Genomic DNA, 25,778 nt, shown 5'->3' with positions numbered 1-25,778 from the left:
GAAAAGGTAAACAGCAGTGTGCAGATCGGAGCTTAATGTGTGAAAAGTGAAGAGCGGAGGTGTTCACAAGGGAAGAAGCTTGGAGTAACTATGGAGCTAGAGCTAGCCTTCAGTAACGCTATTACTGTACAAGAAACAGGCATGATTTGGCCCGTTTCCATGTAGTTACATAGTCACTGATATGATCATAACCACTACAGTGCTCAAATACCTATTTTTGAGGAGGGAATAAACTTCAAAATTTCGCCGCGAAAGCATGAACTGTCCTCTGGGGGACATCGCCGCGAAAGCATGAACTGTCCTCTGGAGGACATCCACCAGACCAGCGTGGCCCTTTTGTTTGTCTGCCACGGCAGGCGAGGGAGGAAGTAGAAGGATGCCCCGGACGGGGCTGCTAGCCTGGCTAAGGAAACTACCACACAATTCGACACTGCAGAGACTCATATTCACACAAAATGGATATATATATATATATGCTACAAATACACATGGAACTGCTGCGTGATGATTATTACCGGAGCCTGGCTGAACACACTCACTCATCCCAGACGGCAGCTAGCAGCTAAGAGGTATAGGTGAATTTAAACAATGGCTAAGTTGCTAAACGCATCTTGTTGTCATGTAAGGGCCCTGTTCATGTTGCACATTTTAATTGCATTTTGTGTCTGTTAAGAGGCACAAAGGCACTTTTTATCTTATGCCCCCAAAACTGCCGTTTTAGCTGAGTGGGAGCTTAGCTTTAGCAGCTCCGTGTTGCTAGCACCGATTCGGCTCGTCTTTTTGCTATCGACAGTACTCCTATACATATAGCGGTCAAGATTAACGTAAAAATTGCCCGGAGTTCTCGTTTAATCAGTGTTCAAAAAGGACAACGTTGAGGTTGTTTGGGGTACGTTTTTACCATAGGCGCATCGTTTCACGATCTTGCTGAAATCGCAATGTTTGACGGGGGTCCTTCTCCTTAGTTACAGTTGCTGAGCTAGGATTGGACGAGGACCGTTCGAGGGCGGGGTTTTGCGAACGGTCAATTGTTGATTGGATATTTGTGAATTTGTAAATTCTATAATAGACAACAAGGGTTAAAACAGGACTCATGATGATCATGGCAGCTTACTCATATAGACATATGAGAAGCCTATTCTGATGATCCCAATTTCCCTTTAACAATATAAATTCTAAATTCTATTAACCACCTAACTTACAATTTACAACTGCAAGAACAAAGAAAACTCCATAAACAAATCCTTCTCCCTATGCCCCCTCCAACGGAGGGGTTTGGCGAGATAAATCCACCACTCTCCTAATTCCTTCTCAGAATTTCGTAGGGAGGCAGAGTATGCCTAGACCGGCAGGGAAGTGTGGCCTGCTGCAGACACAGTACCCCTTCTCATCTCTGCTCTCTTTCTGTCTCTCATACACAAACACTCCCCCTCTCTCTTTCTCTCTCTCCCTCTTTCTCTCTCTTGCATCCTATCCCACCATCTCATTCCCATTATGTCATAACCCTAACCTTAACCACCCATATATTTTTGGGATTGTGGGACTAGTGCGACAAGCAGTGTTTCCAGATAAAGATTACGTTTCCACAAACACACTTACAAAAACGCCCAAATTTCTTGGCGGAAAACAGATCAACCTGGAAACATTTCTGCAGCCAGCAAACAGACACTTTGCTTCTTTCATCACCGGCCAAATTGGCTAGTAACTTTAAAATGTTACCTGCCAAAGTTTTTTACCCACATTTGGTGGGTTGGCGAGTGTCAATTTAAAGCCCTGGTTATAAACCTGCTCAGGGAACATTTTAACGTGTTCTGTTCTGGTTTTTACACTATGAATTAAAGTTATACAATGGATATTGAGCTTCTTTCACAAGGATGGAGATGTGAGATGACCAGTTCATAGACAGGTCTTATCTATGTTTACTATGATCCAAAGAGCTGATTATTCACCAACACTTCCTGTCTGTAGTGAGTTTTGGGCGAGGGAATACACACTCCTCACTGCTGCGTCCTACCTTGTGTTGTCCTTGGGTCCCGTTTTCAAAGTTTTTTATATCAGAAATATGGGTTTTGTTGTCTCTTCTGTTTTTGGTGATGAAGCTTGAAATTAAGATTGTCTGACACACTGGTGTTTCCTATGTTATTTTCTTTATTCTTATTGCAAGTAGAAGGAGACAGTTTAAGAGAGTGACAATGCAGTCTGTGAAAGTGTGTCGGCGAACAAAGAAACTTCAGGGTTTTTATGGGTGAGCATGCATAGGGAGGGACTTGTCGAGGGACTTCTTGTCGACTCAGCAATCCTTTTACTGCTGAGTCTGAGCTTTTCAGAAAAGACTGGTTCAGGCTATTGAAGTTGGCCCTCTGCCAGGTACTTCCAAGTGTGGAGGCAACACGAGAGGGAGGGAGCCGCGTAGCCTCAGTACTATGGAGGCAGGAGAATCCACGATTGCCTCTTAAGATAAGAGAGTACTTATAATGGATCCCTATAACTGATATATTGTAATGTAATATAGAAAACAGAGTAAATATCGTAGAGTATGAAAGGAAATACATATAAAGTCATGAAAATATAAAACCCATGCAGCATTGGTATATATGGATAATATATGAAAGAAAAATCACACATCAGTATGACAGATAAAAACTTTCCACTACACTTTCTTACAACCAAATTGCCCCAAAATAGTAAAGAAACCATGCAACATTCCTTGCATGTAAAATTATGATTACTTCCATTACATTTTGGTTGTTTTATTCAATTTTATAGCATTTGAAATAAAATGTTTAAATGGTTTTAAAACAGCATCCTGACTAAACTTTGAAATAAAACGGTCTGTGATTCACTCAACATCATCTGATCTTAACTATTAGTCAAAATAACTCATAATTTCTTCTTTTTTCCAACTCAAAAATTAGGTATAATGTCATTTAAATTAGGTTTATTGACCATGAATAAAACCAAATGTTTACAAAAGCCTCAAATGCACCAAATAAAAGCCACAAAATGCCAGCAAAAGTGCCAGAAAAAGTTCATTTAAATTTTTTTGTCCCCATAAGGACAAGTTCATGGTCACAAAGGGTTAATTAATTATTGGCTTGTTAACAGCGCTGTACAGATTATTACTGGGTGGCGTGGAGGTGCTCTGTGGTTCACTGATGCTCGTCCAGCTGTATGGACTTTAAAAATAAGAGTCAGACTCTTGGCTGCTCCTTGTAGGCTTTCATGTCCTCATAAATCGGCTCGTCGGCTACAGTTTGGTCCAAGTTGTGGTTGTGAGTGCTTCTCTCCGCTCTGTTTTTGAAGCAGAATTTCAGAGTTAAGATCACCAAAAGCACTAACACGGCACCAACAGCTACACCGACAACTAGACCGATAGCTACAACCACTTTACAAAGGTCTGAAGGTTGTTGGTTCTCCGCGTCTGGTTCAATGCCGAAGCCCAGTCCATTACTTCTCTGTGTGAATGGTACATTTCCAGCGCTTTGGGCACCCACGTTGGGAGGAGTTTTCACATTCAGAAATACTTGTGTTTTATTACACAAATACAATGTTGAATCAAAGGATGTAACATTTCTTATTACCAGGGAGTTGTCTGCCAGAGAACTGTAGCGTTCATCAGATGCTTTCTCCTCGCCATTTGTGATAGTAACCAGAAGCATGAGGTTACCATCTCTGTAACGGCTCCATGTTACATCCCCCTTCTTATGAGGACAGGGAAGAGTAGCCTTTCTGCTCTGCAGCACATTACTTATAAGTATGTCTGTGAAGTAAAAAGGAAGCATTGAGTGATATATTTTTATTATTATATATTATATATTTATTATTTTTATTTTATATATTTTTGGTGTAACTCCATTACATTAGCTAAGAGTGGACACAGTTTAACCACTGGCGAATAACGTTAAGTTATAACTTAACGAATGTGTACGTGTTGGCTACCTGTTGTGAACCAAATTGCCCCTTAGGGACATTAAAGACATTTCAACTCAACTTCAACTTTACTGCCTGTTAGTGCACGGAAGTGCGCGGTTTGAGACACACTATATGTGTGAATGACATCAACTAACAGGAAGTTAACACGGGGCCATGGCTGTGTGAAAAGGTCAAATGCCCACATAATAAAAACATCAGAAAACATAAGATCCATGTCCCTTCACTGGATGAATAACTTAGGGTTAAACGATTTCTTTATAGTGTTGAGCAGTCTCTTTTTTTTTACAATAATGTTCCCCTTTTGAATTTTGTTTTTAAGCCAAGTCCCCCCCATATATTTACTAAACAACCTTGTAACTGAAAAACATATTATGTTTTTGTGCCATTTTTAGGCCTTTACTTGACAGGACAGCTTAGACTTGAAAGGGGAGAGAGAGAGGGGGGGAATGACATGCAGCAAAGGGTCGCAGGTCAGAATTGACCAGAAAAGGTCCAAAGAAGGCCAAAAAAACATCACTTTTTTGGTATAAAATAAAGGGCTCCATAACAAACAATGGTCTGGTAACTGAAATACATTTTGCAAAAAATCTCACGTACATTTGCCCCTATTGGACACTGGTGTAGATCATTGAGATATAAAATGTATTGAGCCCAAAAATATAGATATGTTGTTAAAAAAAGCCAACAAATGAGATTTTCTCACCGTTCAAGCTGAGACCGAAGCTTCCAGCGAGGAGGAGGAGGAGATAGAGCGACATCTCTGCAGCCAGCGGACCTCGTTAAGTGACATACGACTAAAATACTGTCTTCTTTATATCTGAGGGGAAGTTCTGACGAACGAGGTTGTGGTTGGAAATGCAAAGTAGTTTTTATTTTTAATACTGTGTGGCTATTAGATCAGCAGCTGATGTAGATCTCGAAAACAATAATAGTTCCTTGAAGGCGTCTGAAATGCGGGAGCGTGCCTATGTTCCCACAGCCCAATGGTCCCACAGCCCAATGGTCCCACAGCCCAATGGTCCCACAGCCCAATGGTCCCACAGCCCTATGGTCCCACAGCCCTATGTTCCCACAGCCCAATGGTCCCACGGCCCTATGGTCCCACGGCCCTATGTTCCCACGGCCCTATGTTCCCACGGCCCAATGGTCCCACGGCCCAATGGTCCCACAGCCCTATGTTCCCACAGCCCAATGGTCCCACAGCCCTATGGTCCCACAGCCCTATGTTCCCACCGCCCAATGGTCCCACAGCCCTATGGTCCCACAGCCCTATGTTCCCACAGCCCAATGGTCCCACTGCCCTAAGGTCCCACAGCCCAATGGTCCCACAGCCCAATGGTCCCACAGCCCTATGTTCCCACAGCCCAATGGTCCCACAGCCCTATGTTCCCACAGCCCAATGGTCCCACAGCCCTATGTTCCCACAGCCCGGTCTCATGGCCGTTTGTGATATGGTCACGTTATTGAATCTATTGAGTCGTGGACAGGACACGATAATGTTGTTTTTTTCGTGTGGTGATTACGAATTTTAAAGCTATGTATTTCAATGGGAAGCATATTTCGTGATCACAGCACAATGAAGGTAACGAGTAGTATTGATAAGGCGAAAGTCCACACAGGGAGGTTGGTCGGGGGGGTGGATGGGTCAAACAACACGGGACTTTCACCCCGGAGACCGGGGGATCGTGTCCCACGTGTAACGGTTCCTCTCCCCATTCTTCTTTTCCTAACCACAACCGTCCCGTTGTTGTGGCGTTTCATTTCCCCGTTGTTGTGTGCCCCTGATCGCGTCCCGTGTCTGGCGGCCAGTCCCGTTGTTGTGGCCGGTGTGTGGCGCCTCATTTCCCTGTTGTTGCGTCCCCCAGAGCAGGTTCGAAAATCGTGACCAGTACACATTCAAAATTCATGACGTGTACACAAAATAAACATCAAAATCGTGACCTGTAAACAAATCAATAAATCTAAATAACGTGGCTATTTCACGACCTGGCGTGAGACCGGGTTAGTTCCCAAATTTCTAAGATTAAAAATTAGGCGCTATGTTCCCACATTTACTTTTTAATGAATTTGTATCAGATTTTATCCCCCTAACCCTAACACCTAACACCAAACCCTAAAAAATGTTTTGGGAGGATAGGGCTTAAAGGGGTGATAGAATGCAAAACTGATTTTACCCTGTCATAGTTGAATAACGACAGTTCGTTGGGTAAATAGGACATACATAGAAGCTCAAAGTCCCACTGACACCCCTTTACTATGAAAATCTCATATTTTGAAACTGCCGCTGAAAACGGCCGAATCTAAACAAAGCTGGAAGTTGACGTCAACCTCCCAAAAACCGGAACCTTTGTCAGCCCATGGGTGTATTAAGAGAACGGTCATGCCCCAACATTTACATAGGCTACACAACTGACCTGAGATCAGGTAGTCTTCTGAATCTAGGTAGGTCACGCAGATCTCTGCTATTCCATTACAAAATTCACTTCTGAAACTTTTTTGCGAGAAATCAACTATGTCAATGTCAAATATGGGCCGCTTCGAACAAATGGATGGCTAATCGCAAATTTTGTCCGACTGTGTGCCGGAGTTCAGCCGCCCGTGCTGCCTGTGTAGCTGCCTGCGCCCGGCCTGCCTTCCTTCAGACCCCCCGCCTGCGGTGTGCGCGGGGGGGCGTATTGCGGGCTGCGTCACGACTGGCAGCCCACAGCACTCCATACCCGCGCAAAGTCACCGTCTCTTGGGCTAATGACAACCAAATGCCCTGCCTTGCCGACACAGCTCCAGGGCCTGCAAGTCTCCTCTTCCTGCTAGCTAAATGCCCGGTGTATGTGAGTGAGAGCGCGGTCAGCGAGCTTGTTATGCCAGCAATCTCTTACCACAGGTTTCAGTTAATCTTTTAATGTGTGTAATTATAATGTGTTGAGTTACTTAAACAAACGACTGGGGAAATAAACACCGCTTGTCCGCGAGTCTCATTGATAGAGCCTGCTGCTGGATGTAGCTCTATAAATGAGAGCTAGCTAGCCTCCTCTTAGAATTCCTCTGAAATTCACAAATATTCATTAACTTGAAATCGGACAGCGTTGTTAGCTTTATAAGACATTTAGCTAGATGCCGTATACGTGGCGTGACGAAATTCAAACTGTAAATATACTCGAATTACGACCAAAAATGAAGCTAACTGTGATTTGTAGCTAGCTACACAGGTAGCTAGGATTGAAGGGACAGTTGCAGCTAACGGAAGCCCTACTCTTCACAAATATGCATTAATTTAAAATCGGACACCGTTGTTAACTTTATAAGACATAGTTAGATGTTCTATACATGGCGTGACGAAATTCAAACTGTAAATATACTCGGAATGACGCCGAAAATGAAGCTAACTATCTGTGATTTATAGCTAGGATTGAAGGGACAGTTGCAGCTAACGGAAGCCCTACTCTTCACAAATATTCATTAATTTGAAATCGGACACCGTTGTTAACTTTATAAGACATGTAGCTAGATGTTGTATACGTGGCATGACGAAATTCAAACTGTAAATATAAGCTAACTATCCGTGGTTTGTAGCTACAAATCTACATCCAGCCGCAGGCTCTATCAATGGGACTCGCGGACAAGCGGCGTTTATTTCCCCAATCGTTTGTTTAAATAACTCAAAACATTATAATTACACACATTAAAAGATGGGAAAGGGCAGGGGCATTTGGTTGTCATTAGCCCAAGAGATGATGACTTTGCGCGGGTATGGAGTGCAGTGGGCTGCCAGCTCCAAGTACCTCATAGCAGGCCGGGGTCTGTGAAGGAAGGCAGGCCGGGCGGCGAGGCAGCAACACAGGCAGCACCGGCGCTGAACTCCGACACTCAGTCGGACAAAAGTTGCAATTAGCCATCCATTTTCGTAAAGCGGCCCATATTTGAGCTTTACATAGTTGATTTCTCGCATAAAAAAAGTTTCAGAAGTGAATTTTGTAATGGAATAGCCTGATAAACAATGTATAACTTTGCAGTGTCTGAAATATGAGAGTCTCCCATGTGTTTCTATGTAGTTTGCTCAAACCAATCAGCACGTAGCTCATTTGGAATATTAATGAGCATACCATATTTGGAAGAAAAGCTCTTGTTCCAAATAGAGCCATATTCACAGGGTAGTTAAGGGCCTAATAAAATAGCATTCAGGCAATTTTCAGCCCAACCAATGTTACATACCCCATTAGGAGACCTTAAGGAACAGTGTAAAATACCCTATATAATCATTCTATCACCCCTTTAAAATGAAGGGAAATGTCACAAGACCTAATTTTGCAAATGTCCGAGAAATGTGGGAACATAGGGCCTAATTTTAAGAAATATCTTAGAAATGTGGGAACATAGGGCTGTAGACCATTGGCCTGTGGGACCATTGGGCTGGGGGACCATTGGGCTGGGGGACCATTGGGCTGTGAGAACAAGGGGCTTCATTTTAAGTGAAAAATAAAATTCTTAGAAATGTGGGACCATTGGGCTGAGCCCCTGAAATGCGACACCCAATGAGTTAAATTTCACAAATACATTCTCCTTATTGAACTTATTTATTTAAAAAGCCATTATTATACTTTATTCTAAAATTCTACAAATATTTTCTTCATCCTCAGAATTCAGAGGTCAAATTTGAGCCGTCTTCTAAAAGTTTCTATATCAGAAATTTGGGTTTCTTTCAACCAAATTGTCCACAAAATAAAAAAGTAACGTGGATGGTTCCCTACAACCCTCTTCACAAGCTCAACAAGTGATCAGTTCACTACTTTCATTGAATTTGGGTGTTTTATTAAACTTTATAGCATCTGATTAAACAATTTAACAAAATTAATAAAAGTGACAAAAAATGCAGAAAAAAATCTACAAAAACACTGGAAAATGTGACAAAAATTTGGGAAAAAGTTAACCCTAACCCTAAAGGCTGTTTTATGCTTATGCGTCAACTCCACGCCGGAGCTACACCGTTGCACCTACGGCGCCATGACTCTTTCGGAGTTCTGCGTCGGGGGTTGAACGCGTTTCTTTGCATCGTGGTGCATTTCACCAACAGAACACTAGGGGGTGTGTGGTGTCTAGAGGGTCAATCGTGAAACTCTGCCATTTCCGACAATGGTGAGCGAAGACAGAGGGACAGTTTATGTTATGTTAGCAAGCAAACTTTAGCACAACTGCCCACAAAGTACCGCTTGCTGGCGAAGTGCTAATTTCAAAACGTTACTGACATATTGACACTTTACAAACGGATAACCCCGTCATCGTAGCCAAAATATGTCTGAGTTTATTTGCAAAGCTAGTGTCAGTGAACTAGCATGTTGCTACTCCTCACAGTAGGCTGCTGGAAACACCGACTATCAACACACAGGACCAGTCGGCCAATCCAACACATTCTCACTCCCATCTCGTAAAAATACGGACACTTGGTCTGGTGACCTTTGTCGTTGTTATTGACGCTGAAAGTCTCCTTTAGCGTCATATAACGCGCTTTAACTAAATGCGCTTGGTTTGGACTATTGGCGTCCCTTTGGACGCAGTTATGTTAAGGAAACGCTCATGAGTTTAGGAAAAGGTCGTGGGTGGGCTTACATTTCCGTGACTCGCAGTAATAACGGGACGGTCTCCTGGGTGAAAGTCCTGTGTTTGACCCATCCCCCCCCGACCAACCTCCCTACGTGGTATTCCCCCTTACATACTACTCTCTAAACCTCGTGTAGCTGCTGCTCTCCCCGGTACGTTCTACAAACACGCTGAAGGGCGTTTTCTTTTGTCACTTCAGACGCTGACAGCCACTGTCCAAACGTCTGTATTTTACGAGTTTGGAGTGAGAACTGGTTGACCAATCACAGTCCTTGCAGTCTGCATCGCCTCGACGCAAAGTTACACATTTTTGGAGGTGCAGAAACATAAATCAGCCTTTAGGATGACAACAGAGGACATGGTGACAACTCACTCACTTCTCCAGGTTTATTTAATTTTCACATGAATATACGAGGAGTTTGTAGGTAAGTAGGTTGAAAACCTTTGGAATGGAAATGGAAATGGAAATTGATTTATTTAAAACAGGGACAATGCACAAATAAACATTAAACTTGTTAAACTAGAGAATATGTCTTGGGCCAGGTTACAGCAACAATTGTTAATTTCCACCTGTAGTCCCTGGGGGCCAAATCCGGCCCCTTGCAAATCTTGATCTGGCCCGCAAATCTATTTAGGTTTACAATAAATGTTGGCACGCCAAACCAAAAAGACGGGAAAATGAAAAACCACGAGTCACTCAAAGCCGAATTTGGCAGATTTGCCGACTTTGAGAGTCAGAAATTCCTGCACAACCAACGAGTTTGCATATTCAGGCCTCCTTTTGAAAATGTAATCAGAATGCATGTTTTTGCTCAATTCTATGATGACTAAGGAACTTTGCTGACAAAAATTTACATTTTTAGGACTTTATGTGGACCAAATTGTATGTGAAAAAGACTATATAAGCAATAATATAGTAAAATATATTAAAAATCATGTCAATAAAGTGTACATGTCTGGCCCCTGATGTTATTCTCATTTTCCAGTGTGGCCCTAATGTGAAATTGACTTTGACACCCTGGCTTTAAATAGAGAAAAAAAAGGGAAAACACACAATTAGCTAATTGCTGAAAGGTAATAATTTCATTAGCATCTAAACAAACAATCAGAAGCAAACTTAGTCTTTGAATTATTTACAAAGTAATTAAACACCTCAATATAATTCAATATTTTTACCGCACCATATTGAACCTAAGCAAACAAACTAGTTTCGACGAAATGAATTAGGTTAAGCTTACTGCTACAAACATTTTAAGATAGCTACAACTTCATAACATCATCCCCTCTGACGGACCAGAAATCATATAATATCATATTTCTGTAGACCCGATCCTGGAGATGACCTGTTTCTATATTGATCTAACAAATGTGAAAGATAACTGAATCCTGCAGCGATACCGAGAGCCGATTATTCACCGACACCTCCCGTCTGTAGTGGGTTTTGGGCGAGGGAATAAACACACTCCTCACCGCTGCGTCCTTTAGCTGTTGGCTTGTTAACAGCGCTGTTCAGATTATTACTGGGTGGCGTGGAGGTGCTCGCCGGTTCACTGATGCTCGTCCAGTAGTACGGACTTTCAAAATGAGAGTCCCTCCCTCTCGGCTGCTCCTCGTTGGCTTCAATCTCCTCATAAATCGCCTCGCCGGTTACAGTTTTGTCCAAGTTGTTGTTGCAAGTGCTTCTCTCCGTTCTGTTTCTGAAGTAGAATCTCAGAGTTAAGATCACCAAAAGCACCAACACGGCACCGGCAACTACACCGACAACTACACCGACAGCCACTTTCCAAAAGTCTGAAGGTTGTTGGTTCTCTGCGTCTGGTTCAATGCCGAAACCCAGTCCGTTGTTTCTCTGTGTGACTGGTACACTTCCAGCACTTGGGGCCACCGTGTTGGGAGGAGTTATCACTTTCAGATATACTTGTGTTTTATTACACCAATACATTGCCGAATCAAAGGATGTAACATTTCTTATTACCAGGGAGTTGTCTGCCAGAGAACCGTAGCGTTTGTCAGGTTTTTTCTCCTCGCCATTTGTGATAGTAACCAGAATAACACGCTTACCATCTCTGTAGCGGCTCCATGCTACATCCCCCTTCTTATGAGGACAGGGAAGAGTAGCTATTGTGTTCTGCAGCACATTGACTATAGCTGGGTCTGTGAAGTAAAAAGGAAGCAGTGAGTGATATATTTGTGGTGAACATTTCTGTAAATGTCCCTGGTAGTTTCCCTAGGGAAGATGATTAACGCCAAAAACATTAGAAATGCTGTTGTAAAAACAACTGTAGTTAAGTGCAGTACTTGAGTACTTGAGTGTTTAATACCATCTGAGTTTGTGCACATGATTCATTAACGTGTGCACAAATTAACATAACTTCTAACATATTATTTAAATATAATGGATGTAATTCTTTATATATATATAATTTAGATTTCTATCCAAGGCATGATGCCAATAAGTGAATAGTTCAACCTCGCCCTATACTTCTCTCTCGTATGTTTTAATTGGCTTGGGACACGTACCCCCTGCAGTCCTCCAGAGTACCCCTAGGGGGACACGTACTCCCTGCAGTCCTCCAGAGTACCCCTAGGGGGAAACGTACCCCCTGCAGTCCTCCAGAGTACCCCTAGGGGGACACGTACTCCCTGCAGTCCTCCAGAGTACCCCTAGGGAGAAACGTACCCCCTGCAGTCCTCCAGAGTACCCCTAGGGGGACACGTACCCCCTGCAGTCCTCCAGAGTACCAAGTGCATCACACTGCAGCCTGCTTGACATCAAGCCCCAACCACATCCAAGTCAGCCATTTTTCTTTGCTTACGTCACTCCCCATACGCTCGAATGGACCAAGACAGCCTGGTAGCATTTTTTACTATGAAGGAAATTTGGAGTAATGTTTTCATTTTGAATCTTTTAATTTTATTTGACAATTTTATATCTATAAATGTCAAAGATCTGAAAGAAAACCGAATATTCACCAATTTAAAAATGACATGAAATTATATTTTGAAACTTTAAAACGACTGACAAATGAGAAAGCCATCCGGACTCTGAACATTTATAAAGCCTCACAACCTCTTTAATGTAAATTTCATATGCCCCTTTTTCGTGTATGCATGTATGCATTTAATGTTTTCAATGTGTTTATGTATCTGTACTTGAATAATAAAGTTTTTTGAAGACAAAAAAAAAGACAGCCTGGTAGCGACATTAGATAGAAACTGATGATGTAGGCTAAACACAAACGACATTTCATGCAACAACAGTGAAGTTTTCACGTAGTAACTGTATTTGGTCCCGTGTACTTTTTCATTCATTTGATATCCGATTTTGAAACGACATCCAAATATGAAAAATGGGTCATTTTAAAGTTTGTTAATATTGATGACAATGTGTTCAAACGGAAAACGAGCCATATTTCATTTAATTTAGCCCTCAAAAGTACAATAGTGTGTTGTTTTGTTATGGACTTTCATATTAACAGCAAGAATTCAGTCCCCATTACAACCAAATGTACAAAGGGGCAATTTTGCTTTATGAACAATTAACAGGTGAGCCAGAAGCATACAGTGAAACTCTAAAAATTAGAATATCGTGCAAAAGTTCTTTTATTTCAGTAATTCAACATAAAAGGTAAAACTAATATATTATATAGACTTATTACATGCAAAGCGAGATATTTCAAGCCTGTATTTGTTATAATTTTGATGATTATGGCTTACGGTTTATGAAAACCCTCAGAAAATTTGAATATTGTGAAAAGGTTCAATATTGTAGGCTCAAAGTGTCACAGTCTAATCAGCTAATTAATCCAAAACACCTGCAAAGGGGTTCCTGAGCCTTTTAATGGTCTCTCAGTCTGGTTCAGTAGAATCATGCGAGATGCTCCTCGGATATTACCTGCAAAGTAACACACCTAATCAAAGGATTTCAAAAGGCCGAACACACATACAGATGTCTAGATACAGTAAAATAGCTACGTGATTACCGTTGTATCCGAGGGTTGAAGTTGCATTTTAACGGAGGCAGTGCAAGTTGCTGCTGTGGTTTAGCAAAAAGCTAACACAGCCTGAGCTTTCACGTTACACTATAAAAAGGTGTTGACCGTTGACTTAGCTAGCACGCAAACAGTTAATTTACATGTCTACGAGCATGTTAGCAAACTACACCAAGAGACAAATACCGAGGAATATTGATAGAAAGCAGGGGAAACTAATACTTCCCTAATTTTTAGCATTGGCTAATTAGCAACCTGCCTGCCATTAGATGTTAGCTTCCGAGCTGGTTAGCAGCTAGCCCCAGAAGCTCATGAAAACAAGGCTTTCACCGGAGCAGTCTTACGCTATTTCCGAACCAGTCTTATCGTTTCAAAATCGGAAATCAAATGAATAAAAAAGTACATTGGCCCTATTACAGTTCACTGTTGTTGCACGAAATGTCGTTTGTGTTTAGCCTACATCACTTTCTGTCATCTAATGTGAAACAAGAGGCTATTTATCAGCTTCGCTACCGTCTTGGTCCGTTCGAGCGTATGGGGAGTGATGTAGGCACAAAAAAAAGACTGACTTGGATGTGGGTGGGGCTGGATGTCCCTAGGTTGTCACGTACCCCCTGCAGTCCTCCAAAGTACCCCTAGGGGGACACGGACCTCCTGCAGTCCTCCAAAATACCCCCAAGTACCCCTAGGGGGACACGTGCCCCCTGCGGTCCTCCAAAGTACCCCTAGGAGGACACGTACCCCCTGCAGTCCTCCAAAGTACCCCTAGGGGGACACGGACCCCCTGCAGTCCTCCAAAATACCCCAAAGTACCCCTAGGGGGACACGGACCCCCTGCAGTCCTCCAGAGTACCCCTAGGGGGACACGGACCCCCTGCAGTCCTCCAGAGTACCCCTAGGGGACACGGACCCCCTGCAGTCCTCCAAAGTACCCCTAGGGGGACACGGACCCCCTGCAGTCCTCCAGAGTACCCCTAGGGGGACACGGACCCCCTGCAGTCCTCCAGAGTACCCCTAGGGGGACACGGACCCCCTGCAGTCCTCCAGAGTACCCCTAGGGGGACACGGACCCCCTGCAGTCCTCCAGAGTACCCCTAGGGGGACACGTACCCCTGCAGTAAGGCATGGATACCCGGCCGGGTTCGGACAGATATTTAGAAATTATGGTCGGGCTCGGTCACATCAGCGCGATAAGGAATTTGTTGTAAAATGGTGCTGCGGCTCCTTTTAAGAGAGCTCAGTGCGTGCGTGCGTGCGTGCGTGCGTGCGTGCGTGAGTGCGTGCGTGTGTGTGTGTGTGTGAGTGTGTGTGTGTGTGTGTGAGTGTGTGTAAGTGTGTGTGAGGTAAGTGGGCAGAAGAGAGATAGCCTAGAGAAAGAGGAAGCATGCGTGTTGTAGATGCAACCGGAGCAGAGTTAGTGGTTATTCACTAACTCTGGAGGTAACGGGCCCTGGAGGTAACGAGTCTCCCCTGGTTTTCTGATCACGGTCGGAAACGAAGCGATTAGGAGAGGTTAACACACTGAACATTTTAACAGCTTATTAACGTGCGCTTGTTGCCCCGTGTGCGCTGATGCGCTCATCTGTTGACATTTCCGAAAGCCTTCCTACAGTTGCTTAATAAAAGCTTTCCACAAACGTAGCCTACATGTGTCATTAGTATGAGGAAAAAAAGAGATTTTAACAGTGTCGGGCTCGGGCCGGGTTCGGACAGAAAAATTCGGCCCGATCCGGACTCTACCCTGCAGTCCTCCAAAGTACCCCTAGGGTGACACGTACCCCAATTTGAGAAACACTGGTCTATAGCTTCTCCTTTTAAAGTTAACTTTACATTTCATATTGACTTTTATCAGTACTTTAAATGGTTTTATGTCGCTGTTGTCTTTAATAACATTACCAGAGGTGTACAGTAACGGATTACAATTACTTACATTACTGTAAAATCAGTAGTTTTTGTTGTGTACTTTAATTTTTTTAAAGTAGTTGTTAAAAATGTGTAATTTTACTTTTACTTAAAGTACATTTTGTTTGAAGTACTTTGTACTTTGCTACAGTACAAATTACGTCAGTGACTGAGTAAAAGAGTGAATTAAAAAAAGGTCTCTATTACTTAAGTAAAAGTTCATCAAAGTAATAGTACTTTTACTTAAGTAGAATATGTTTGTACTCTTTCCACCTCTGCACATGATGGAGAAAAAATCTGAAAACATAAAAAGATTTGTGTCCCTTTACAAGATGAATGAAAGGTAAATGAAAGCATCTTTGGATGCTTTGACCTATGCATTGACACCATGATGTATTAAGCCCAAGATATTAGATTTGATGTTGATAAATATGTGTGGTGGTGATATGGAGCAGTGGCTATGACCCATGCCTGTGGTGTGGGAGACCCAGGTTTGATTCCCACTGAGATACATCAACCAATGTGTCCCTGAGCAAAGACACTTAACCCCCTAGTTGCTCCAGAGGTGTGTGACCTCTGACATATACAGCAATTGTAAGTCACTTTGGATAAAAGCGTCAGCTAAATGACATGTAATGTAATAAAAATACGGAAATAATGATTTTCTCACCAGTAGAGCTGCGAGAGACACATCCAGCGAGGAGGAGCAGATAGAGCAACATCCCTGCAGCCTGCAGACCTTAAGTGACTTCTTCTTTTCATCTGACTTAGTTATATTTTACCACTGTAGCTGAGTAATTCAACGTTTATTTTTAAGTCAGTGTCTCATTGGCGCTGTATTGAATGCTAACAAATAATGTATTTTTTGTTTTTTTTTTTTTTTTTTTTTTTTTTTATATATATATATATATATATATATATATATATATATATATATACGCCTTTCTTCTTTGCTCAGCAGAAATGTGCGCTTGTTGCCCTGTGTGCGCTGATGTGCTCAACTGTTGACATTTCCGAATGCCTTCCAACAGTTGCTTAATTAAAGCTTTCCACACAAAAAAGTAGCCTATACATGTGTCATTAGTATGATAAAAAAAAAGATTTTAACGGTTTCGGACTCGGACACAAATTTATATTTATATATATATATATATATTCTCAGGGTGACATGTAATGTAATGTAACGTAACATGTAATGTGATGTCCTCACGATACTGTTTTCCATTGCTCAACTTTATTCCAGACACAACAACATTACAGTACATTACAGTAGCTGTTAAAATAGAAAATCTATTATTTACAATCTGCAGTGGGTCAGCTGTTCAGTCGGCTCTTCTACGACGTGTTTGTGTTGGTCGGCTGGCTGATCTTTGACAAATCCCCAAACGACACGTTGGCCGAGCCTCGCTTCGCCGGTTTGGCCTGACAAAGACAGAAAAACAACAACATTTAAACATATCTCCTGTGCTCCCGACAATGCTAACTCGAGGCTCCAAAAAACAGCAGTCCACAAACCAATGGGTGACCTCGTGGTCTTACCTGAGACTCGTGAGGCTTCCAGCCAATCATGTAGAGGATCTCGAAGGTGGCAGGGATGGACCCGTCCTCGTTACCGTACATCTCTGAGACAATTTGACACAAACACAGACAACAATGAAGTGCTTCTCCCACCACGGAAAACTCATATTGTGATTAGGGATGCACCAAATCCAGGATTTGGATTCGGCTGAATATTGGGCTTTTTGATGAACCTTAGAATTTTTTTCCCAGCGAACCGAACCCTACGCTTGCACTACTCGCGCTACGCTGGTCGCCATAATGACGGCGCCGTTGATTACGGGAAGGTGTTTACGTAGGTGGAGCGTTCAATGCAGCACGCTGTGAGGAAGTGGACATGGAACTGGTGAGCTGAAAAAGTTGTTGTTTGGCAGAACTTTCAGTCAAAAGAAGGCCATTCAAGTCCAGCTACATGTTCAATCTGTTCAATGCTGATTGGTCTGGTGGTGGCGAGGACCCTAAACTAGGGCTGCACAATTAATCGAATTTTAATCACGATCACGACAGGTAGCAGTCGGTCATCATAAGCCGGTCACAATGTTTACCAGTTTACCAGTAAACGCAACGTTTTGTCCCGGCTGTGTTGTTTTTCAGACAACAGCAGTGACCGGTGCTAGTTTGTGTCTTTTAGCTCATAGCTTTAGCAGCAGACTGTTGGACGTCCCGCTGTTGGAATCCTACAGTGAAATACAGACACACTACACTGTTTAGCAGTCAGCATTTTAGCTGTGTTTAATCCAGTTACTACTGTGGCTAACGGTAGGCTAACGTTACCTGCTGTGTAACGTGTTATTAGTGTTTACTAGCGTGACATTCAGCGATGTTTATGTTGCCTCTAACGTGGGTTTCGGAGCATCAGAGCGTAACGCAGACATGTAAGTGGCAGTGCAATGAGCCACAGAAATCCGCGTAGCTATTTCGTCTGGTAGATACCAGGCACCATATGCGCCGTTAACGTGAACAGAAAATTGCGTTGCTTGTATCTTTCACGGCAAACATGCATGTGTGGAAAGCGGTCGCACAACAGCTGAAATGGCATACTCCTTCACAGTATCCTTCAATAAAGGAGGAATGTAGCACAATATGCAAATGTATTGCTTGTGTGCTTATGTGCTGAGGTGTTTTTTCCTGTTCCCACACTGTTCTTATCTTTATGAGGATAGTCTGAGAGCGGCTTTTTTATTTCCCTCTCCTCTCCCAATGTCATGCTGTATCTGTTGCGAGAGTTAGGAGAGAGTTGAGATGGCGCCGCATATGGCGACTCGGTGTGTTTGTGCATGTTGCTTTAATGTTTTAATGTGATTTGCACTTACGATACCACGACACATCCCTCGTGTGTGTAAACATACTTGGCAATAAAGCTTTTCTGATTCTGATTCTGATATGGATGTAAAAGCAGTAATAATTATATAATTATGTGACAATAAAATTAGTTTTGGCTAAAATCAACAAATAATCGTGATAATTAATCGTGATCTCAATATTGATCAAAATAATCGTGATTATCATTTTGGCCATAATCGTGCAGCCCTACCCTAAACTATACACAACATGGCCGCTGGTACAACATCTGGTCTGAAACATCTGAAAGAATACGAGTTGTGCACGAAGGAATCTCCAGACAGCAGCCAGAATGCAGCAACTTCAGGTACGGCAAAGGAAGGACAGTCCCCGTTTACTTCATTCATGTGTTTACTGGGTTCATGGACTGAGGATGGGAGGAGGAGTCAGCACCATCTCAACCAGGGGATTCAGGATTCGGCCGAAACCCCAAAAATCTGGATTTCGTGCATCCCTAATTGTGACCCAGCAAAGAAAGACAACATCTTATCCAATAAACAGAATGCAGTTTTTGTTCCACTTTGCATGTTAACCAAGTAAAGGTAACACTCAGGAAAAGCCACAGTCCACACTGTTGCCCGACTTTCTGACTGCACCCTGTTGTGAACTCTGCGTGGTGAGGACAGCAGCTTGTGGCAAAGAAAGAGGAAGTAGAACAAGCGAAGACTGCAGAAAGGTGACTATTTCAGGCACATGTGTCAAGTGTGAATAATGATGAGCAAAAAGCACTGGATCAGGTTTAAAAATAGGGAAAAAAATGAGAACCAAGAAAACAGAAGAATCAGAAATACAGCCTGAAGGAACAGCTGTGGCACCAAGAAGAGCAATAAACTAAGTTTGTTTGACGACAAATGTTTGGCAGCGATACCATTTCAGGAATAACGTTTCTATTATATTTTTGTTATTGTCAACAATACTAACAGTGTGGGGCTCCCAGCTCCAAGTGTTATTGGTTCCTATACTTTAAAAACAGAAATATATCAACCCAGTCTCACAGCAGTTTGTGAAATGGTCTCGTAATAGGGCTGGGCAATATATCGGTATCGTGAGATGAGACTAGATATCGTCTTAGATTTTAGATATCGTAATATCGTGATATGTGATAAAAGTGTCTTTTCCTGGTTTTAAAGGCTGCATTACAGTAGAGTGATGTACTTTTCTGAACTTACCACACTGTATCTGTTCTATTATTTGCCTTTTCCCCACTTAGACATTACATCCACATTACTGATGATTTATCTAAAATCTAAGTGTGAAGATATTTTGTTAGAGCACCAATTGTCAACCCTAGAATATTGCCTCAATATCGATATCGAGGTATTTGGTCAAGAATATCGTGATATCTGATTTTCTCCCTATCGCCCAGCCCTATCACGTAATTTAATCTAATTGAATCTATTGATTCGTGTACACGGACACGTTTATCTCGTCTTTTTAATGTATTTCAATGGGAAGCATCTTTCGTGAGCACAGCACGATTCGACAACAACGGGACGGTTGGGTTTTAGGAAACGTGACACCCGGGACACGATCCCCGGTTATCCTGGGTGAAAGTCCTGTGTTTGACCCATCCATCCACCCCCCCCCCCAACCAACCTCCTACTCGCTACTAAAGAATCGTGCTGTGATCACGAAAGATGCTTCCCATTTAAATACATTAGTTTAAAAAACGTGCTGACAAATCAGGAAAAAAAAAATATATATAAATAATCAATAGATTAAATTACGTGACCATTTCATGAACTGCCGTGAGACCGGGCTGAATATATACAGCAGTTTCATCAGTAGTTTCCTAAAATCTGTAAAAGTGGAACGGGATCTAATGTTTTAAAATGTTTCTATGATGGCTGCTGGGAGCTGCAGAAATCTATTTGGGGCAGATGTGTGATTCTGGTCTTGTTGTTTTGGTCATTTTAACAGGGAAAGTGTAGAATCTGATCGCTCTCTTCTTTACTCACCTTTATAAATAGCTTCTGCTGCTAATATGGTGTCTCTGTGCAACAGCGATTTCCTGTTCCAGGCACAGTTACTCTCGCCCATACCTGCAGCGTACGGATAGAAACAATCAGGTACAATACAAGTTGGCAGATTTGTTTTAAAGGGTCTGAAAAGCAGAGATTTGTAGTAACTTATCGGATTTTAATTGAACGCATTTTTAATATAGTGAAATGACCACAGCACCCACTAACTACGATCTCAGAAATGACAAACAATGTGGACAAAAATCGAACATCGTAGCCTCATCGTATTAGACTGCACTAAAACTGGAAGTGGAAGCAGTACAAGGGCCCTGATCTAGCACACGGCAAAGCCCGAAACAAGTGACTTTGCTAGTTTAAGACCGTCCAGCGCCCACGTTGTTTAAATAGCAAATGCACCTGCGCCCATCTGTGCGCCCATGGGCGTGCTGGTCTTACAGGGAGGTGTGTTCAGGTGCATTCTGGGCGTGCTGGTCTTACAGGGAGGTGTGTTCAGGTGCATTCTGGGCGTGCTGGTCTTACAGGGAGGTGTGTTCAGGTCCATTCTGGGCGTTCTGGTCTTACAGGGAGGTGTGTTCAGGTGCATTCTGGGCGTTCTGGTCTTACAGGGAGGTGTGTTCAGGTGCATTCTGGACGTGCTGGTCTTACAGGGAGGTGTGTTCAGGTGCATTCTGGGCGTATTGCCATCTTGAGGCAGCGGGAAGTGAGCAATAACGTCAATAAGGCAGCATTTCATTGTTATTTTAACAGAGCATTAGTAAAATGCTCCTAGGCTCGTGCACAGCGCGTGTGCACACTATGCTTGTTACACACACAGGGACACACACACATGAAGAAGATTACAAATTAAAATATTAGGGTGTAAATCCTCCATCATAACAGCAATGCTCCAAGGTCCAAACGCGCCTTGCTTTTAAAGGGAATAGGAGATGATCTCTGATTGGTTGATGAATGGGAGATGATCTCTGATTGGTTGATTGCATGTTACGCCCAAAACACACCTCTGATTAATGAAGACACTAAGTACAACCCTTTAGAACCAGGCGCCCGGCGCACAGACCCTTTTTACCGCTGTCAAACTAGCAAAAGTGGATTTTGGACACGCCCTGAACACACCTGCACCAGGCGCTTCACACTGTGCCCTTAGATGGTTAAAATAGGACCCCAAGAGTTATTCACTGTAGATTTAAAAAGGGATAGTTCAGATGTTTATGTTTTTTTGTATGAGGTACTTCTCCATAGTCAGGATTTTAGACACCTAAAAAAAAAAATCGATATCAGTTAAAGTGGACGCCATATTTAGAATATTTTCAAGCGCTTCAGCGTGCTGTCAGACGGCCCTTTACGACGGGGAACTGAAGCCATTATCTCTGCTCTCTTCAAAGCCACCAGACTCCTTTGACAAAAACAGGAGTAGCTTCCTCCATCGGTTAGCTAGTTTTTTAGTTTCTAACCTTCTTTAAAATCCCAAAGTTACTGTTTTTGTCAAAAGGAGTCTGGTGGCTTTGAAGAGAGCAGAGATAACGGCTTGAGGTCTCCCCACATATTAGGCCATATTATGAAGGTGGTTGGTAAAGCAGTAGGTATCCCAGAGACACCCCCCCACCCCTTGACGGCTTTCTTTGACCAGCGAGTACTCCCCAAGGCCCGGTCTATAATCCGATTGCCTTGTAGTTCCCTGCGAAGTGGCCTGCGTAGGGCATTATTCCGCCATGTTAAGTAAGATTCCAAACCGTAGGGAGCAAACATGCTCCGTTCAAAAGGGAACAACTGAACTGAACAACTGATTTCCTTGGATTAGGGTGGCACCTAAATCATGGTTGCAGCTGTCGCCGTGGTCCTACTCCGCGCCCTGCTATGCCCTGCTACACCCTGCTATGCTCTGCAGTGCCCTGCTACGTGCTTCTATGCCCTGCAGTGCCCTGCTATACCCTGCTACGTCGTGCTATGCCCTGCTACGTCCTGCTATGCCCTGCTACGTCCTGCTACGCTCTGCAGTGCCCTGCTACATCCTGCTACGCCCTGCTACGTCCTGCTATGCCCTGCAGTGCCCTGCTACGTCCTGCTACATCCTGCTACACTCTGCAGTGCCCTATGTGCTGCTATGCCCTGCTATACCCTGCTACGTCGTGCTATGCCCTGCTACGTCCTGCTACACTCTGCAGTGCCCTGCTATGCCCTGCTACGCCCTGCAGTGCCCTGCTACGTCCTGCTCCGCTCTGCAGTGCCCTGCTATACCCTGCTACGTCATGCTATGCCCTGCTACGTCCTGCTATGCCCTGCTACGTCCTGCTACACTCTGCAGTGTCCTGTTACGTCCTGCTCCGCTCTGCAGTGCCCTGCTATACCCTGCTACGCCCTGCAGTGCCCTGCTACGTCCTGCTCCGCTCTGCAGTGCCCTGCTATACCCTGCTACGTCGTGCTATGCCCTGCTACGTCCTGCTATGCCCTGCTACGTCCTGCTACACTCTGCAGTGCCCTGCTACGCTCTGCAGTGCCCTGCTACGTCCTGCTACGCCCTGCTATGCCCTGCAGTGCCCTGCTACGTCCTGCTACGCTCTGCAGTGCCCTGCTACGTCCTGCTACGCCCTGCTATGCCCTGCAGTGCCCTGCTACGTCCTGCTACACTCTGCAGTGCCCTGCTACGTGCTGCTATGCCCTGCTATACCCTGCTACGTCGTGCTATGCCCTGCTACGTCCTGCTACACTCTGCAGTGCCCTGCTATGCCCTGCAGTGCCCTGCTACGTCCTGCTACGCTCTGCAGTGCCCTGCTACGTGCTGCTACACTCTGCAGTGCCCTGCTATGCCCTGCAGTGCCCTGCTATGCCCTGCTACGCTCTGCAGTGCCCTGCTACGTGCTGCGATGCCCTGCAGTGCCCTGCTATACCGTGCTACGCCCTGCAGTGCTCTGCTACGCCATGAACTACTACAACTACTATTTCTAGTCATAGTTCCATTACCTTCATTCATCATCAGAGACTTTAACACTGCTTTGATGATGTGGATGGACTAAACAGAGTCACATATTAACACAGAGCAGTTTGTACCTTGTAGGTCGGTCATGACTTCAATGATTCCTGGATAGTTAACCTGAACGTCATCTACGTCCTGAAACACAGAGACAGACAGTAAGTTCACTGTAAACCTGTAAAAAAAAAAATTTGAACAGTTTTTTTTTATTTTTCGTTCTGGCTTTATTTCCATTTTTCAAATCACCATCACCAAACTCCACCAGACTCCATGTAAATAATCAGGACTTTTAGCGTGTATAGAGCCAGCATATTTCCAGCAGACTCCATGTAAATAATCAGGACTTTTAGCGTGTATAGAGCCAGCATATTTCCACCAGACTCCATGTAAATAATCAGGACTTTTAGCGTGTTTAGAGCCAGCATATCTCCACCAGACTCCATGTAAATAATCAGGACTTTTAGTGTGTATAGAGCCAGCATATCTCCACATGTAAATGGGTGAATTAAGTGTTTATTTCAACCAAACCAGAGTGGTGATTGTTGGAACAGTGGAAAGATGGACCAAGACGACTTTTGGTAGTTTAATTTAGTTTCTGTCCACTTTGAATGAAGTGTGTCTTAAGATGATAAAAGTCCTGATTATTTACATGGAGTCTGGTGGAGTTTGGTGATGGTGATTTCGGGGCTGTTTCATGTTAAACTAAAAGGATCTTACTCTTTAACTAAAAGGTCTATCTCTGTAGGGATCCTTTCCATAATGTTGTCAGACACTTAGAATAATAATCTGAGTCTGTCAGCGGCAAAAAAACAACTTTTAGTGGAAGCAAACTGACGGTGCGCAATTGCCCATTAGCGTTACATTGCAGGTCGTTTCTGGCAAAATACTGGACCAATTTCAAAGTCACTTAGACACAAAAACATGGGACAATATGGTCCAGGTTGGAAAAAAAGTTACCCTTTAAAACAAAGTCAACCAGAAGAAGCTTCCGGTGTGTTCGACCAAAGTAAGAGAGACCTGTGACCCGTCACAGAGGCTGCCTGTGTCTGTGTGCGTTCCCGTTTCTCCGTATTCAGCCCCATTGTACTGAATTTGGTTGCAGTTCAAAATGAATGGGAGTCTATGGAGCTAGACGGCTAAATGTGTCTCTTTCGCCTGACTGTTGTTGAAAAATCTCAGATTTGATTGTAGTTTTTGCAAGTTCAACATGGATTATAGGTCAAAAGTTGAATCAACGAGTAAAGAGGAAGTGACTCAGAGCTTGTCGTTAAGCAGTATCTCCGGCCGTATATGTGTATGACGTCATTGACATATTTTTTTTTTTTAGAGAAAATCCCGCACACTGATCATTACGCAAGCAATAATTTATTTAGAAGAAAAATACAACGTTTCGGTCTCAGACCTTCATCAGGTAAAATCAGTGTGCAGGATTTTCTCAAAAAAACTTTCGATCTGCTACTTTTGATCATATCCAAATCACCTGCCCGACAAAAGAGGTGTGCAAAAAAAGCTTTCCTACTTCATTGACATTTTAAAAGGCTTTTTAGAACAAAAAAAGCCACTTTAAAAAGATCTAACACCCAGCAGTGTGTATTTTCTTAGCCTCCCCTTTCGAATGCAACATTACTAGTCAAAAAAATATATCCTGAGAAAAGTGGATTTTGAGGAGTATAGCTCCACAGTAGGGATGCTCCCTCTTAGTCCATTAGGCAACTAATCGGTCATTTTGGTCTTAGCTTAGATTTCTTTAGTCGATTAGTCACGTCTTATGCTTATTTCCAAGAAAAGTACGAGCACATCTCTGGTAAACACAAGAATTAAAGTGGTGCTTTTAGCACGACTCTTTGCGGAGAAACTCAGATTTACAGATCTGTCGATTAAATCGACTAATCGATCAGTCGATACGATTAAATGAGTGTTAGTGTTCGACTAAGAATTTCTTCAAATCGAGCACAGCCCTACTCCATAGACCTCCATTCATTCTGCACTGGCCTGTGAGCGCCCCCTATATGGAACCAGAGTGGAACTGCAACCAGTTCAGAAGCTGGAAGTTTCCCCCGAGAGTGGAAGTGGGAGTTCTTCCATCATTAGACATTCTCTGGCGTTCCTCACCACGGTGAGCATGCTGAAGCCAGCCCGGCCCAGCAGGTTGCCCAGGTCGGTGACGGCGGTGTAGGGGGAGACGTGGGGGGAGAACCCTCCCTCCCTCTCCGTCTCGGCGAGCTGGAGGGAGCAGCGCAGCTCGTACAGCGTCTCGCCGCCCACCATCGCCCCGATGAACACGCCGTCGGGCTTCAACACCTGCTGGATCTGAGAGGGAGGGCAGTTATTGAGAAGACTCCGGTGAAACCAAAAATGAAAACAGTCATTTCGTCTCTCCTCGCATGATGTCCTCGCGTCTCTCCCGCGCTACCTTGGTGGGACGGACTAAGGGCCGCCTGCACACTGGCTGCACAGCGTGGCGTTTCAGTTGCGTGTCAGTTGCGTGGCGTTTTCTATTTCTTTCTATGC

At 43.5% G+C, this 25,778-nt stretch overlaps 1 protein-coding gene across 1 annotated transcript in view; it reads right to left on the bottom strand.

Annotated features, from left to right (window-relative positions):
* Window positions 1–16,633: 16,633 nt before the first annotated feature.
* The window catches only part of ndufaf5 (NADH:ubiquinone oxidoreductase complex assembly factor 5), a 17,077-nt gene continuing 7,932 nt past the window's right edge, over window positions 16,634–25,778 (bottom strand). Inside the window, exons 6-10 of the mRNA XM_039809144.1 lie at window positions 25,380–25,577; window positions 23,345–23,405; window positions 20,276–20,359; window positions 16,959–17,041; window positions 16,634–16,841 (exon numbers count right to left, since the gene is read on the bottom strand). Of these exons, the coding sequence (XP_039665078.1) occupies window positions 16,755–16,841; window positions 16,959–17,041; window positions 20,276–20,359; window positions 23,345–23,405; window positions 25,380–25,577 (513 nt within the window). The 3' untranslated portion in view covers window positions 16,634–16,754. The remainder of the gene's footprint in view (window positions 16,842–16,958; window positions 17,042–20,275; window positions 20,360–23,344; window positions 23,406–25,379; window positions 25,578–25,778) is intronic.

Source organism: Perca fluviatilis, chromosome 1, assembly GCF_010015445.1.
Source record: "Perca fluviatilis chromosome 1, GENO_Pfluv_1.0, whole genome shotgun sequence".
Lineage (NCBI taxonomy): Eukaryota > Metazoa > Chordata > Actinopteri > Perciformes > Percidae > Perca > Perca fluviatilis.
Note: the sequence above shows the minus strand (reverse complement) of the source record. Positions and strands in the feature narration are given on the sequence as shown.